At 38.5% G+C, this 17,743-nt stretch overlaps 1 protein-coding gene across 4 annotated transcripts in view; it reads right to left on the reverse strand.

Moving 5' to 3' along the window:
- Positions 1-17,743, reverse strand: part of MAN2A1 (mannosidase alpha class 2A member 1) — a 130,374-nt gene that overhangs the window by 7,781 nt on the left and 104,850 nt on the right. For 3 of the 4 annotated variants that reach the window (XM_067316711.1, XM_067316710.1, XM_067316712.1), the window contains one exon: positions 15,644-15,777. In XM_067316711.1, the coding sequence (XP_067172812.1) occupies positions 15,644-15,777 (134 nt within the window). Of the gene's footprint in view, positions 1-15,643; positions 15,778-16,408; positions 16,593-17,743 lie in introns of those variants that run through there. The other variant, XM_067316713.1, reaches the window with a different exon arrangement.

Here is a 17,743-nt window from a genome sequence, read left to right on the forward strand (position 1 = left end):
TAAGCTATCATGTTTAGTACATTTGGTAACATAGGGGAAAATGACTTAGGGCAACAATACTACCTTCATCAAACAAGAGCAAGCGTGACTACTATATCCTCAAAAGAACACCTGTGCATGTTGAGGCATTTGAGCCCTGGTTGTGCCTACTAGCATGATTTGAAAGAGAGCTGGCAGAAATGATCTCGATACATTTGAGACCAAAATAAAAATTCCTGTGACTGCTGCTTTCAGAAAAGAGCATTCTGCTCAGCTGCAACATGAAATTCAGCATCGTGTAGTAGAGCTCTGTGGGCAGACATCAACATTTTATTTCTTTTCTCACAAGCGGAAGAATTCCTGCATAACAGTTCTGTTAGACCTAAAATGGTTTAGAAAAACTGTCACTCAATATAATATAAAAATAATCTAAACTGACCTCTGTGTAGAGTTCTCTGGTCAAAATCACAATGTAAGAGCAAGCAATTCAAGATTTTCACATAAATATTTCACAAGATGAGTTTAACTTTCAAACAAATTGTTCATCACACTTAAAACCTCTGATCTACAAATTCATGGATTTATCAACACAGAGAGCAGATATTTATTGCCCTTGTTATTGCTAATTGCTTTTGAATTTTCTGGAACTAATGTGACACAGATGAAATAAAATGGTTAAACTGCAAAACCCTGAAACATTTAACTGTTTATTATTCTAACACACTGGTTAAAGAATACACAAAATATAGGGCTTCTGATATAATAAAGTTATTCAGAAGAATATTTTAAAGTTGAATAACACTACTGCAAATTCTCTTTCATATGTTAGGCTGAAGATCTTTCACAACATTGGAAACTTCCATCTATTTATTATTTAAAGTTGGAAAAATTCTTGATAAAGCAGTCTTATGACTCCACCATTCCTTATGACTCCATCCCCTTCCCACTTGTAGGTTTCCCTTTACTAAAATCTACATATCGTACCAGCCACACAGACTTCTAAGCAAATTAAAAACTCAAGTCAGAAAAGCAAAAAAATTACATCCTTCAATGTGTAAACAATGTAGTTTAGAAAAAGGAGTAAGTGACTAAAGACCAGAGCAAGTTCCTACTTCAGCAATTTGCTCCTATCTATTCAGTATCTACCTGAACACTGAGTGCCAGCTATAGCTCTTCGCAGGCTGCTTCTTCTACATAAATTCTCTGTCCTGTATTTCCTACTTTCTTCAGATTCATCTGACATGTATCCTCTTCCCCTCCCCCCCACCCCTTTCCTTTTTTAAAATCTAACTTCTTAAAACTGTTTTCTGGAAGCAACTGCAACAAGCATCTTTGTCGCTCTCAACTGCCTAAAGATTGCTTTCAGCAGTTGTATTTCAGCATCACAGCAGCAGCAACTCAAGGGACTCTTTCTCCATCTTTTACAGAATTGTGCTTTTATTTGGCTGCAGAAGTTATGTCACAAACCTGAAATGACTAAGTTCAAGCATTACTGACTTTAACTAGCAATAGCTCATTAAAGCACCACAGAAGCCAGAAAATAGATCAACTTTATAATGGAATATAAAGTTTTAAAACATCAGTGATGATAAGATAGAAGCGTGGGGACACTTATTTTTGTTCTCATTTTTCTTTGCATATTTAATCAAATAAAGCCTGACTTATTTATAGTTAAATAAGTGGTTTCTAATGAAAACTTTGCAGAGCTAAATTACTGAAAACATAGCATCTTAAGCTTTGCCAAATTTAAATTTGCATTTTATGATAGGCTGAAAACATGGAGCTAAAAAATAAATGGGAGATATGTAAAGCAAAGGAGGGGATTATTTATCTGTTCATAATGACAACCATAATAGTAAAGTTATTAAAATTCCTGGTTTGGGATATGCATGCATGTGTATTTATTTATAACTCTGCAATACCATGAAACACATACGAATTTGTAGCAATTGAAAATATGCCAGAACTGAATTGATGCAGGATGGTAATTTCTGTTTTGTTCTCAGTTCCTTTCTTAATAATGACTAACAGTGTTTGCCTCTTTGGCACCTACTAAGCATTGAGGCTAATATTTTCATAGATCTCTTATGATTCCAAAATTACTTTCCAAATTGGTAATAATCAATAGTTGCAAAGTATAGGATTGCTCCCCCGTGTGCATCACTACATTTACCTACATTGAATTCCATCTGCCATTTTACTGCATGCTTACTCAGTCTTATTAAGTCCTCCTGCAATTCCTTAGTTAATGTTTATTACCTGGATAATTCAGCATCACTGACAAACTTTCTTGTCACTGTTTTCCACATTTCCAGGTAAAGTACCAGCAAGCTTTCAGTTCGAATGACTGTACTCATGCATGCCTGCCCAGAGTGGAAACGTGCATATACACATGTTCCTTCAAAGAATTCACCATTTCACCCCAAAAGGAACAGCAAGTGTTTACACTATTGCCATAAATGCTCTAAAGTAAGTCACAACATATTTTTTCTTCAGTTTTCTTTTTATTTTTTAATCATTCTTCTGTAAAATAAGCTGACTGCTTGCATCTGATAACTTACAATGCTCTCCTAGAATATATGTTACAAATTATACTATGAGTCAGTCAAATAATATATTCAACCTATTATAAGATTCAAAATGAAAGATTTATCAAAGCCTTTGCAGCTGGTTCCTGATGCCAGGAGCGTGACCTAAGAAGCAGGAGAAAACAAAATTACTGTCCAGCAACTATAATTATTTGAGATTAGTTCTTCATAAGCACTTTTACACTGTGGGCACACATACTCCCAAAGCATTTAAGATCAGAGACACTGTCTAAACAGTATCCAAGTTAATATATTTCCTCTCCCTCTTCAGTCAATCCAGAACAAACACACTCCAAAGACATGTGCAAGTAAGAGGTCCACACGCCACATCCATCATTGTGCCCCTCAACTTCAGAGTTCTCAGAGTTAAGGGGCTCCAAGGAGATGAAAAGAGGAAGAATGGTGAGCATTCACAGAAACAACTCCTTTTTCCTTTGAAAGGTTTTATCTACATGCTAATTTTCACTGTGGATGGCACTGTAAGACATCTCAAACATTTAGTAGTTACTTCTACCAAGTGCAGCTTTACACCTGGAACTGCAGCACTTGAAAACAAACAGAAGTCGTTTAGATACCCACAAAATTTCAGGAACAGATATTCCTCAGAAGATGCCACCAAGGTTGCATGAGATGAACAGAAGTGAAGTCTTTCTGAAAGTTGTGTTCTGTATACAGAAAAATATACTATACATAGTACAAGCATAATATCCAAGAGGCAAAACCTGCCTAAACCCCAGAAATCAGAAGCACAGGAAAAAAAAAATGCAGACAAGTTTGTATCCTGGTTCACATGAAAGTAGTAAAAATATCAAATTAGTCCCCATCTTTGTCTAGGGCAAAGATACCATAGGGCAGGACAGTATTCTAGAACTGCATCTTTCAAAACCTTCTCTAAGCTAACAGAAGTAATTTGAATAAAAAGGTACTTTTTATACAGAGATGCAGCAACATATGTTGCAATAGAGAAACCATAACCAAGACATAAGGAAAGCAACTGGAAACCTCAAGGCAGAAGCGTGGGTGGGAGGGAATCATTTTCAGTTGACTAGCAAAGGGACAAAATTCTCAGATAACCCATAGTTCAACAAAGGCGAGTGCAGAGTCCTGCACCTAGGGAGGAATAACCCCAGTCACCAGGTGTTACAGGCTGGGGGCTGACCTGCTGGAAAGCAGCTCTGCCGAGAAGGACCTGGGAGCGCTGGTAGACACCAAGTTAAGCCTGAGGCAGCAATGTGCCCTTGTGGCCAAGAAGGCCAATGGTATCCTGGACTGCAGCAGGAAGAGTGTTGCCAGCAGGTCGAGGGAGGTGATTCTCCCCCTCTACTCAGCCCTGGTGAGGCCACATCTGGAGTGCTGTGTCCAGTTCTGGGCTCCCCAGTACAAGAGGGATGTGGCACTACTGGAGCAAGTCCAGTGTAAGGCTACAAAGACGATCAGGGGACTGGAGCATCTCTCTTATGAGGAAAGGCTGAGAGAGCTGGGCCTGTTCAGCTTGGAGAAGAGAAGGCTGAGAGGAGATCTTATCAACGTGTACAAGTATCTGAAAGGAGCGTGTCGAGAGGATGGGACCAGACTCTTTTCAACGGTGCCCAGCGAGAGGACGCAAGGCAACGGGCACAAACTGAAACAGAGACGCTTCCATCTGAACATGAGGAAAAACTTTTTCACTGTGAGGGTGACAGAGCACTGGAACAGGTTGCCCAGAGAGGTTGTGGAGTCTCCTTCTCTGGAGATATTCAAAACCCACCTGGATGCAGTCCTGTGCAATGTGCTCTAGGTGACCCTGCTTGAGCAGGGGGGTTGGACTAGATGATCTCCAGAGGTCCCTTCCAACCTCAGTGATTCTGTGATTCTGTGATTCTGTGAAGGACTTTGGCAAATGCCAGAACCAGAACTGATTCAACTCGGCTCAGACATGTCTTTGCTCCTGCTGTGTTTAGATGGGCAACTTTATTACAGGCATAAGTGTTCTACTTGAGCATTATCCAAAATTCAAGCTTTGAAAAAGTGCACTAAGACTTAGGTGGAGATTTTATCTTGAATCTTGTATTCTCAGGCCTGGAACCAGAGTCAATTTTTGGATGTCTGCACCAACAGAAGAAGTACAGTCACCTCTTCCCAGGGGAGGTAATGCAGTGAATCTACATCTGTAATAATAGCAGGCACCTTGATAGATTCAAGTATGTGTCAAAAGCTGCCAGAAAATCCAAAATGGGAAGCAAGTTTTTGCAAACATTGCAAAAACAATGCTAATACAGAAGATTCAGAAGGGATGCTTCAAATCCCACTCTCCTCCTACATACACCACAGCCATAAAAAGGGTTGGAGTGTGCCTCTCCCCTCGCAGTCACGTGATCCAGAATTTAAACAGGACTTGAAGGGAGTGATAGAAGGGAAGGTTTTGAATGTATAGACAACACATTTGAAAGAACAGTTAGTCTATATGTACATTCACTATGTGGGTGGCTTTCAGCAGTACCTTGCTGTTGCTAAGACAGAAGACAGAGTCCCACAGTCTCTATCTAATTAAAGTACTGCTCTCTCAGAGAAGAATAATTTCCTCAACTTCAGCAAGAGTGTTTAGCACTAAAAGCGTGAATGAAGCTCCACTAGCAGCCTTACAAACGCTATGTATTGGCAAGATTCTGACAGATGCCAGTGATATAGCTGAGTGTTAGCCTAATGAGCTCTAATCAAAGCACACAATTCCTTTTTAAACTACCTTATAGCACACTCATAGTTCTTTATCCAACTGGAAATCCTCTGTGTTGAAATGCAACCCCCTTGAATGACTCTGCAATAGATGTAAACAAATCTTCATATAGGATCTTTCCTTATCATCAAAAGTAAGGTGAGTAATTCTGAATTTTCAGTCTTGGGGAAAAACAAACAAACAAAAAACCCCAAACACTCCAGTATAACCTTAGGTTACAATTTGGAACAAGTTCTAGAAACGGCTTCATCTATGAAGAAAGCTCTAGAAGAATATGGCACATGGGCTTGAATCTCCTTTGCCCTTGTAGCAGAAGTAAGAGCTATTTTATTGATAAATGGAGGATAGAACATATTAAAAAAGACTGAAAGGGTTTTCTGGTAAGAATTTAAATTGAGGACCAGGGTTCCTTAATTTGAGGGAAAAACACTAATTAGACTCTTCAGAAATCATTTAGTAACAGAATGGGAGAAAGAAATGGAAAACACTGTAGAGAAGAAGGTAAAGCTGAAACAGCTGATAATTGGACTTTAATCAAGCTAATAGAGAAACAATTAGCTTTTCAACATACACAAGCAGTCTGAAGTTTCCAATACAGAAGTAAGGATAGGAAACTGGGGCAGACATAAACCTCAAATCACAAATCTTGACAGTTTAGTCCTCCTCTAGACAGTTTTCTGCTATGAAGCAAAACAGCCCTAGTCAGAAAAGAAATTTAATTATAACTCCAAAAGCCCACCAGCATTCAAACTATCTGATCAAACATGCTGAAATGTGGATGATGACTTTGGATCTCAGGACATTCAAACAAAATCTGGAAAAAGACAGAATTCTGGGCCTGCTAAATCAATGGATGTAGATCAAGAGATTCTGATATTAAATCACCTGAACTAGTCCTGAAGGAAGACCTAGTCTCTCACTCTCTCTTATGCTGTGTGACAAAAGACTCAAAAGAAACACGTTTATCAACTTTCTCAATTATAGGTTCAGAAAACCAGTTGGCAGCACTCTCAGAAAAAGATCGCTTCTGGACTAAAAATCCTAATTTCTGGAGTAAGATGACTCTTCAGAGCATCTCTAGTCCCAAAGCATGGAGCACCAACATTATTAAATCTCTCCCAGTAACAATCTAGCAATTGACAGCAACTGAGGTTGTCAGCCAAGGAACTCGAAGCTTCCAAAAAACAGATCTAGAAAGGTAAATTTGGTTCTCTTCCTAAGATCCAAAGATTGACAATGCATATTCAAGGAAGTGCTGCTTATATGCAAGAAGCCTGGCTGGGTGATACTGTGCTAGCCTGCTTATAGGAGAGAAACATAATGGCTGACAACACCAACTTTGTGAATATGCTGTCCTACAACACATGACAAAAAACACATGACATGTAAGGGCAGCTGCCTTAGCTTTAAAATACATATATTCTTCCCTGAGAGCATAAGTCTTGAATCCTTAACCACGTAGAGCATCCCCCACTTGAGGAAGGATATGTCTGTAAATAGGCAGACAGTAAGAAAATTGTACAACATTCTTGCACAGACATCAAGCAGTAAACTGTTTCAACTCGGCTGCAATCTTTACATGCAAGACTGCCTGGGTCTTACCTCATCAAGTGGAAAGCAGATGCATTTTCTTCAAATTCAGCTAATTACACATTCTAATAAAAAAAAAAAAAACATGATCGAGTCTGAAAGTTTCTGAGATTATGAATCCTTCACTAGAAGATCCTCCAGATAAGAATACACCCTTAATACCTTTCATCTGATATCAACCTCTGGAGCCAGAGATTGTGCATAGGTAAAAAAAACTTTTGGTGCTTTTGAGAAGGCAAATGGATACTAGATAGTGGGGTTTACACCCATAGTGAAACAAATACCAGTTAGATACTGAGGTGGACTGGAAGAAAGGATCTTACAGGTTGAAAACATTTAAGTCAATCCTTCTTCAGAAGCAATGGGATTATTCACACCAAAGTCACAGTTCTAAATTTAATTTTTTTGAAAAAGGATTTAGAGCTCCTTCAATCTCCAACAGATCTCCAAACTTCCAGCCTTTTTCATAAACAGGAAGCATTAATAGTAATAGCTTTTTTTTGGAGGTGAATAATTCTCTCAAGACTGCAATGCTGACATAACCAGGTGTCAAAGAAAACACTGTCCCATCTCTTCAAGCAGCTTTCATACTGGTTAGTGGTTGTAGGGGAACACTAAGACTGAACAGAAATGAAGTAAGGTGATGTGCAGACCTCTGAGCAGTGGGATTCAGAACACTTAAGACCTTGAAGCTGCACAAGAATTTTCAGCAGAATTATCTTCCTTATGAAAGTCTGAAGAACCCTTTCTAAGAGAGCAAGTCCTCTACAATGAATCCCACTCTTTCAGGGAAGCCTGGCAAAACTGCAGCCAGAAACGCCAGCCACAAACATGACTGCTGAACAGGCAGCTATCCTGAAATCTTAAGAAGGCTATAAACAAGAATACTGATGACAAGTTATTTTCTGTTATAGTGGAGCATCAGTCTTTCCTGAAATCCTGGGGCAAAAATCCTGAAAAATAATAAAGTTTAGATCTGCCTGAACAGTTCATGTATATATTTTGTCAAAATTAAATATTTAATCACATCACACATTTACAGTTTTGCATATCAAAGCATAAATTGTTTCAGCAACAAGTTTCAAGTTCTTTATTGAAAAATTATGATCTGGATTGCTTCGCTTTTCTGATAGCTGTTGAAATGACCAGCAAAGGAAGACTCAGATGAACAGGCAAAAAACTGATCTCCTCTGGGAATGGGATATTTTCTATCAATTCATTGGAAGGTTGTTACACAAGAAGGACATTTCTGTCACACTAATTGAAAGGGGTCCCTAAGGGCTTATTATATATGAAATAAAAAACTCTTAGGCATTGTAAAATATCCACAAGCTTTTGAGTTAGTTCCAAGTAACTCTACAATCACCTTGAAGTTTCTGGAGTGTCTGTAGATTCTTAGCTGGCACTGAGACTGCAAGTGAAGTAACCTGTGACTGTTAGAGGTAGTCAAATCCAGTGGACTTTGGACCCAGGGGAGTTTTCCTTCATAATATGCTAGAGACGAATTTGGTGGTCTCTAAGACCAAGCGATTCCTCTCATCCCGCTCTGACAGACGAGAGGCTGCTGTGGTTCTGTGTTGCCAGGTCCACACAGTAGCAAGGCTGAGCATGTATTCCCAAGATGTGTACGTGCACACGCACACACACGCCACGCACTTGGCCAGCCACACAAACAGAGAGCAGTGCTTTTACTAGCACTGCGCCCCCCCACACGAACGCTCACATAAACATGATCAGGAGGGACAACCTGATCCTGATCATCCTCTCCAGCTGATCAGGACCAAAGTTCACTAGTCAAACACCCTCATTTTCCTGATTCACAAGCACACTCAACATTCACTGATCCCTCAAGTATTAGTGTAGATATTAAATCCAACTGATATCCAGGCCTGGACCTTAGGTCTCTTAACCAGTCACCAGCTCAGACTTTGGGTCCTTCCAGATGCTGGCCTCCTACTTGTCAGGTTGAAGTTTGCTAGCAGTTAACACACACACGCATGCGCACACACAGAGTAAGGGTGCGTCCAACAAAGAGTATCCAGTCCCACGGGTCCCTCAGATGCACGGTCTCTCTCTCCACTAGCTGATACCCAGAGCTCTTATTCTACTTGCTTGCTAGTCTGACTTAAGTTGGCTAAATGGTTTGCGCAGGCTCAGAAAAGGCAGAGCACTCACACAGAAACAGACTTTAATAAGAACACAGGACAAACTGTGGTAATCAAGTACAGGACTCAGTCAGAAAATCATGCCTACCAGCAGGCTTCTACATGTGAACAGATCCTCTTATCCTCCTTTCCTGTTTTCCCACACTTGTTCCTCCTTGATACACCTTGATCCTTCCCTTTCCTTCCCCATGTCCCTTCCCCTAACATTCCATAACAAAATTCTCTTCCTCGTCCACATCTCGTAACAAGTCCTATACCCCTTCAGGCAATAATCCCCCTAGTATGCATAATGTGTTTTCTTTTGAGACATCTTGTTGGGCTGAACATCAGGAACAATCTAATTTTTCTCCCTTGATGGTCTCAGGCATGGCCAACTCAGTTTGTTCCATTCCTCCCTGGTTAGGTTACTTGGGTCCCTCCATCCATCATTGCTCCTTTTATCATTGTCAGGTCCTTGTGTTAAATGTAATTAGCATTTAGTCAGATTCCATAATGGTGGTGATGTTCTATAAATCAATTGTATGGAGATTTGTTGGTCTACAGAAGAGTGTAAATAACAAGTAAAGTAACTGGCCATCATGACCATCAACACTCTCCTGTACTTATTGAGGTTGATAAATATGTAGCCATCAGTACAGCTGGATGAAAAGGACCAAAAAGTAGGTGAACAGCAGGACTTAATTTTCTCAACGATAAAAGTATTTTATTTTAGTTCTAGCCTCTATCACACAATTTGTTTTTTCTCCTCTGATTCCTCTTATAATGTTTACATTGTTAATAATGGTGCAGGAAAAAGGAGGAGGGACTTATGTCCAAAGAAATAACCAATGCCATAGCTGTGGAAGGGACAGAGTGCTAAATTTTCTGTTTCCCCTTCCCTGATGTATAAACCTTGTTGACTGGGAAGAGCTTGAGCTGCTCTGGATGATCACAGAACTCGGGGATCAGAGATTTTCTGGAGCTCTGCTTAGATGAGGAAGTAGCTCAATGAAACAATAATAAAGACAGAGGCTACACAATATCTCCAAATTTCTGTCTGCTGGAGATGAGCCCAGAGAGGCTATCTGCATCAAAAGTCCCTTGCTGCTGATGGAAATTGTTTTTTCCATATTCAAGGAGATTATCCCGTTAGGAGTTACTTCACTGCAGAATACAAGGAGAAGAACCCTGCTTGGAGCCTTTACTCCTCCTTTAAGAGGGACTCTCTCCTACTGTGAGAACTTGCAGGAGGAATGATGAGGCCTTCAAGATGAAGTGGTGATACAGCACAGTTTAGAATTAAAATCTCAAACTGCACAAACTCAGGTAAATTGTTGATAGACCAAAGAGAAGCATACCCTCCCATTTTGGTCAATTATGTGAGCTAAAAGTAGATGAGACCAAGCTTGAATACTAAGCATACTAGGTGAAGTAAAATATTTTTCTGTATAAACAGAGCCAGCAGACAAGTGCACGCAATATGAAGACAAATAAAAACTAACAAAGGAAATGGGAAGTAATCCACTGTAGAGACATGCATACAAAGAAACTGAGACACAACTATAAGTCCAGAAATCAGAGTAAGGCAGTCCTCTTTACTGCCTATTGCACTATGAGCCAACTATAATGGGTGGCTGCTGCCCTGTTATGAAATTTACAGCTTTAACCAGTATCACATGACTGAAACTTGGAAATAAATTTGTCTTTAATTAGAACCTTTCTGCAACACATCTTTATCATAGTGTCAGAGAAAAACACTATTTGAAAAAACTAAGCTGTAAGGTACACTGGCATAAAAATGAGGAAGGTGTTGGCCTGAAAACAGGTAGCATTTGTAGGTAAATGAGAAATGATAAGTGTGAAGGAGTTCTCAAGCACCAGACAAACTTCCAACATAAGAAATATAGTATCATATATGTAGCAGTAATAATATTAATAATTTAATTGTAGTTTTTAAGCAAAGTTGCAAAGGACTAACACATATCCGAATCTTTCTTCAAATGAAATACAAACAATAGGTGTATATTTCTTACTAAATTTATGTGGTAAGGCTCTACAGATGATGTGTTGTGTTTGTAGGGGGGGGAAGGATGCAAATTTCTTATTCTGTGGTTACCAGAAAAACTCTCAAAACCTTAAAGTTCAAGATTTTGTATACATTTGAAGATTTCACCATGGTAGTGATAAGTAAAAGCTGATCATTATAATATCAGAGGCTGTCACACATGGGCTTGAAAATATTTCTAACTGGAAGTGGTTAAGTAAATGACGGGTTTCTGCTTCTTTAAGACATCAAGTTAATTAGCAGTTGATTGTTACTATACCTTAGCAACTACTACCTGGAATATACATATACATTATAAAAATGCAAACCACAGGTGGCAAATGCAATTCAATCATCAGACAGAAATGGCTACATCATCAAGCATATAGTTTCAGAGAAAATGGTTACTGATAGATATTTAGCAAGAAAAAAAGAATAGTCTTATGTGGCCAAAAAAAGGAGTTTTATTAGCTGATTGCCACATATTTGCGATTTTATTAACCGCCTGTATCAGCTTCTGTGGTTTGGGGGGAGGGTGTTTAGAGAAAAGATATCTGAGCCAGTGAATATTGGCCCTTTGCTTGAGACTGGGCTACAAATTCTGTTATATGAATTGAGCAAGTCGAGGCAAAATATGAAACAGAAACCTGAGGAAGAAAGTGGGTGCACAGAACTGAATCCTTTTCTCCAGCTATATCATTGGTGAAAAAGAGATATTACCAATTCCTACAAATCCTATGCTATTCATACTCTTAGATCATTATTGCTGCAACACTAATACAACACACTTCAAGGTCCAGAAAGTTTAAAAAAAAAAAAAGTATCAGTGCTCATCTTTAACAAGGTTTATCATAAATGTAAAATAAAGATTCTATATTTTCAAAAATAAAGGAGCGCTCACTATTTTGACAAGCAAACACTGATAATTGTGCTCAGTTTCATTTTCAGCTGAACAATAATCCCTTTGACTTAGAAAGGAAACACATTAGAGTTCTTGCTCACCAATCTTAGGAAAAAAAAAGAAATGGACATTAGGAGAGAAACCAAAAAGATATGCAGAGCCAATCAATGCTTGCTAGGACAAAGATGAACACATAAACAGTATTACTCACACCTAGAAGTAGGAGAAAAAGATGTAGACAGAAATTGTATCAAAACATAGCAAAAATATCAACAGAGGTCTGAGCGATACAGATAATGAATCAGATGAGTACAATCTAACATGAAATGAGATTTGCTCAGCTCTTACTATGTATATAGCTCAATTAAAAAATATATTAAAGAATAATACTGTCAGTGAATTCACCTTTTGTAGTATTCAGTTTAGGGGAAAAAATCTGCAAAGCAAATCAACCTGAAGCCATATGCATAGAGGTGAAATCAGCATGAATGCTTATTATTGGCCAGATGCAGCTCAAGAGCCAACAAACAGGAAACATGAGGATTAAAGACTTAGTAGAATATAGGCCACCTGAATATGCTAGTGATTATTGCAAACTCTGCCTTCCCACTGGATGGGTCAATCATATGCCTAAACACATGCATGTGGCTTGACTCTGCCATTAAAATGTACTGTTCAGGGCAGAGGTGGGGAGGTGGGGAAAGAAAAAAGGCATTGCAGAGATGTAAATGAAAAGAAATTTTTGATTGATATTGCCATAACCAAAAAACCCACAGGAATTACTCCAAAGTGAAGTACACTTATTTTAATTCATTCTTAAAGAATTGAATATCCTAGACTTCACAGTCTCATCTTTTACAGGGAAGTTTCCCAAAGAACAGAAAAATCCTGTTCTCCAGAAAAGTTTTTGAGAAGAGACAGAATAAAATATTTTGAAATGCACTGTAGAAAAAGCTTGTGCTGGCAAAGATGCAGTCAAAGCAATCAAAAGTCTCTCCTGTAATCTCCATAGCTCCTTAAGTCAATTACAAAATAGGTCTTTACAACAAAATTAAGGTCAGTGTATGAATCTCACTCTGCAGCCCATTATAGATTTAAACTGCATATAATTTCTTCACAGTTCTTCTGACAGGGCTATTATTAAACTATTATAAGAACTACCCTCTGAGTAACAATGCAATAAAATATATATATTTGTACATTTAACAAACAGAAAAGGCAAGTACTATCCTTCCTTATTTTAATACATCTCAAATAACTACATGGATCAGGAAATGTTACTGATATTCAGATAGATGTATTTTGAAAAACAGAGTGCTGGAACAGTCTGAGAATATAGCAAAGTGGAATTCCCGATGTAGCAGCAGAAAGATAACGCATCTTTACTCAACACACCTGAAGTGCTTGGCTCCTGGGGGATGTGCACACTATGCTAGAGAGCAAAGCGGTTGGGCCAACAGCACCTCTTTGACTGTGCCTACTCCCCCCTCACCGCTTATCCCCCTTCTTTTCAAGTCCCTGCAAGAGTGTACAAGTACCAGCTGCCCTTACTGGCCGACTCTGCAGGCATTTAAACCCCTTACAAGATCAGTAGGAAGGGTCAGGAGAAGGAAAGTAGATGCTGGAACACAGGTACTCAAAAAACTTCAAAGACTTCTGACCCTACCAGGCAACCTAGCATGCCATTGCCTTCGAAAGAGTCTCAGCAACTTGCACAGAACACGTCAAAAAAAAAACCCAAAACAAACAAACAAAAAAACCCCAACCACGCAGGAGAGGAAGAGGTTTTTAATAAGAAAAGGCAGTTACAGTGATGATGCCTGAATGGAGATCTCCAAACAAGCTGTTAAATATATATGAAAAACATTTTACTAACCAGATAATCCCCAAAGTAGCTGCTTAGTCCATCTTTGTTCTAATAGAGGTGGCCTCAAATTACTTTCCATATTACTGTTTTGGTTTTCCAAAATGAAACTTTTTGTCAACCCCACTTACCAAGCACTGTTTCAGTTTACAGAGCAGTTTCAAGTATGTATAGACTAGTTTTCTTTTGGAAGAAATTAACCCAGAAGCTCCCCTGCAGGCACACACCAAATATGTTCTAAACTTTCACATCTCCATTAGGGTCTGAATCAACAACTGATCCTTTGGAGAGTTTTAAGTATATTCTGACATAAAAACAGACCTGTTTTGAGCAGGGATTGGACTAGGAGGGATAGGACCTCAAGACTAGCCTAAATTATTTTATGATTCTATGGAAAATACCCACACTGCACACAGTGTAGATGCAAGCACCATGGTGTTAACTGGTTTGATCTGCTCCTGTTGTTCCAAATTATTTTCTAATGCAAACATAGCCTTCCATATCCAATAGTTCTAATTTAGCAGCTCCACATGCTAATTTAATACAATACAAATGATCCTTAGTACTAAAAGGAGTTTGTCATGGCAGCATAGATCTCTCTGCAGATCTCTTCTTGCCAAGGTAGATTAACCTGTGCAATGGTCACAGCCGTCATAGCTAGACTGCTTCCAGGATTCAAGCTAGCTTGTTTCAAGTTAGTTCAGATATTTCCATACCATGCTGATAACTGCAGATAATATATTGCTCATGCTATGCAAGATGAGAAACTAGAAAATCATAATGACATGTACAACCTCTTTAAAAAAAAAAAAACTGTCAATCATTAAATGGTGGAAATTAGCTTTAAGCTTGATATTATCATCCTCTCACCAGTGGTTAATGATATCCATTATAAAACAGAATTAATTCCAATTTATCTGCATATTCATTAGTAGCTCAGTATACAACCTCTTATCTTTAGCTGTGTGATGATTTTAAAATCTACCCAGTGCTGTCATCATGATTCTATCACCTCAGTATGAAGATGTACTCCTCATTTTGCCTTTCTCAACAAAGATAGGAGAAAAGGAAAGAGGAAAAAATGCAAAGAGCAGAGGGAAGATGGAAGAGTTATTCAAAAGATTAAAATATAAAAAGAAGAATCAAGATAAGCTGTGCAAAAAACCTCCTTACAACAAAATAATCTCAGTCTTCCCTGACTGATAATGAAATGAGAATGTTTATATGTCTGGTATCTAAATATTTCCAGTAAAATCTTATTTCCTAAGAAAATAAAGCTTATAGGATCATGTTGTTTTCTTGTTCTCTCTATTCGTCTTAAATAATTTTTCAACCTTTGCCTAGTTTCAGTCAACTTTGATTGACAAGAAGCAGATTTCTCACTAGTCAGCAATTTCTTAAAAGTTAAAAAAAAAAAACACACACATACAACAGTTAAAGAAGAGACTTCCAAAACAGTACTCCAGTCATGTGATGCAATGCAAGTTTAAGTTACTTGTTTTGTATGACCTGCTAGTTATGCAATGAGCATATGCATCATCTCCAAAACATACATAATGCATACCACCAGGTGATAGATATGGGAGGGAGACAGGGGTAAGAAAGTAGAGACTGTAGGTATTTGTGTGAGGTATAGGGGAAGAGGAAGTTGTTACGGTGAGACAACGCAAGAGATCTGACAAAACTCCTTAGGAAGCTCAATTTCCTCAGTAAAGAAGTTATTCCATGAGCAGTAGAACTAAAGTTCACTGCTGCCGCAAAAGACAAAAATTTATGTCATATAATTAATTATCCATAAAAGTCCAGACAACCATTCTTACCACATCTGTTCCATGTCTTCTTTCCAGCAGAAGTCGGAAGATATTAGCTGTAATCTTGTTATCTTGGACACCTTGTCCAAGGCCACGGTTGTCATCCTGCATAAGTCGACGATCCATGATTACTTCTAACTGACCTGAAAAAGCAATACAAGGATTATACTGGTAATAGGAATATGTTAAACTTTATTAAACATAAGACAATGTCTTTCCTTAAAATAATAATTGTAAAGGATCCCAATTTCTCTCTTACACATGAGAGAGTAATAGTGGATCACCACTGTTAGGTCAGATTATGAAAACAGTTAAAGCCTTTGGGTTTTGGTTGTTTATAACATTCCAAAATTTTCACATATCCTTCAACCTTTCATCCAATCCTTCATCAAATTTGGTCCTGCAAAATTTTAAGATTAGAGTCTAGAAATTGAAATTTAGCATGAAAAGTTATTACTGTTAACTATTACTTATAACAGGGAGACTTGGCGCATCAAGCGTTAAAGTGGAGAAGCATCCTGAATAGCTGCACCTGTATGGAGAGATTCTGCAGGGGAACTCTCTTTATCTTATGCTACATAAAAGAGTGCACCTCCAAAATGCATTCTTTTTCCATATGTTTTTTTTTTTTTTTTTAAGTTGACATCAGAAGGAAAAGTAAGTAGATAGCATGAAGAATAAATACCAACAATCACTCCTTGTGTGAGGGTATCTTCGTTTGCGTGAGAAGAAAAGAACTTTGCGCCAGACAAATATTGAGTAAGAAGTTCTTAGTTTAGAATAAATTGTAGCACTGCCTTTCCGGACTGCTCTGCAGAGACCATCTGTGCAGAGGTTGCTGCTTCCCTGCAGCATGGAGAATAATCCACTAAGAAGTGACCTAGTGCAGAACTGGGTGGAACTTCTAAGGTGGAAGAAATCCAGCATCTAGCATTAAAAAACTGTTATACATCAAATCCTGCAAATGGGGAGAGGGACAGGAAAGAAGGAATCAAGTTGTAGCGTATGTATTTTATAGTTCTTGATCAAGTATCTTAGAAGCTGATATTGAAGACACTGATGACATACAATGAGAAATCCTACTCCATACTGCTGAGATCATCTGACAGCATGAAAGGTAACCAACTACTCATAGGGAGAACCTGTCTCGAATCAAGAATGACAGGAAGGAAATAGTCATCTCTCCGGATAAACCTCAGATAGTGGGTTATGCCTTGAGACACGGATCAATCTGCTACCGAAGGCACCTGCCTAAGCTGTGATGCTTTTGACTTTTCTGCCAGAATCCTTATGAGATACCGAAGGATCTTCACAAGGAGGGTTGAAAAGAGTGCAGTTTTCAGCAGCCTCAGAACTTTCAGCTTCATTTTGGTTCTTTATTAAGGAGTCCAATGTGTCCTCAAGATAAGTGTGGCAAACCCAATGGTTTCATAAATTGTTACCTAAAGATAATGAGCCAGATGAATACATTCTCCCCTTTTATTTTGGTGGGTGCAGAGTAAATATTTGATGTTGCTAACTACCTCTTGAGCCTCGAGTGATGCAACAGCATTTGTCAGAGTGACTTAGTAAAAAAAATAATGCTATTAACAGACATGGTATACATCTTATGCTCTCTGATGCAACTGGGGTAGGGAAAAAACCTCTAATGCTCCTGACCGGATTGAAACTGTGCTCACAGAAAGCCAGTTTTACCACAATACTTATCTGCAATATTTCAAACATCAGCCATACTTCCCTGACTCAAAAAGAGAAAGAAGCCTTTCTGTGGACTTAGATGCAGAGACTAGTATTGTTAAAGAACAAACACAGATACTATTACAAGGTAACTGAGCCTCTGCGCCATAATTAGTCTCCATTACCTATTTAACTAGCACCTATAAAGGTTAGGTTATGTCAAGTTCATTCACAAGATCAGACCAAAGGGAATTTGATTTCCAGCAACAGAAAGCATGGGAAAATGTGTTTTAAGTCTTATTATCAGGTCATCTTGGAACAAAAGGTAGCTATTTTCCATTAAAGCATTAGTTTATATAATAGAGTTAATTGAACCTGCAACTCAACATGCCCCTCCCTTCTATGACAGGAGTGAAGGTGCAAGAAAGCCAC

The sequence above is a fragment of the Apteryx mantelli genome, chromosome Z, assembly GCF_036417845.1.
Source record: "Apteryx mantelli isolate bAptMan1 chromosome Z, bAptMan1.hap1, whole genome shotgun sequence".
In the NCBI taxonomy this organism is placed as follows: domain Eukaryota; kingdom Metazoa; phylum Chordata; class Aves; order Apterygiformes; family Apterygidae; genus Apteryx; species Apteryx mantelli.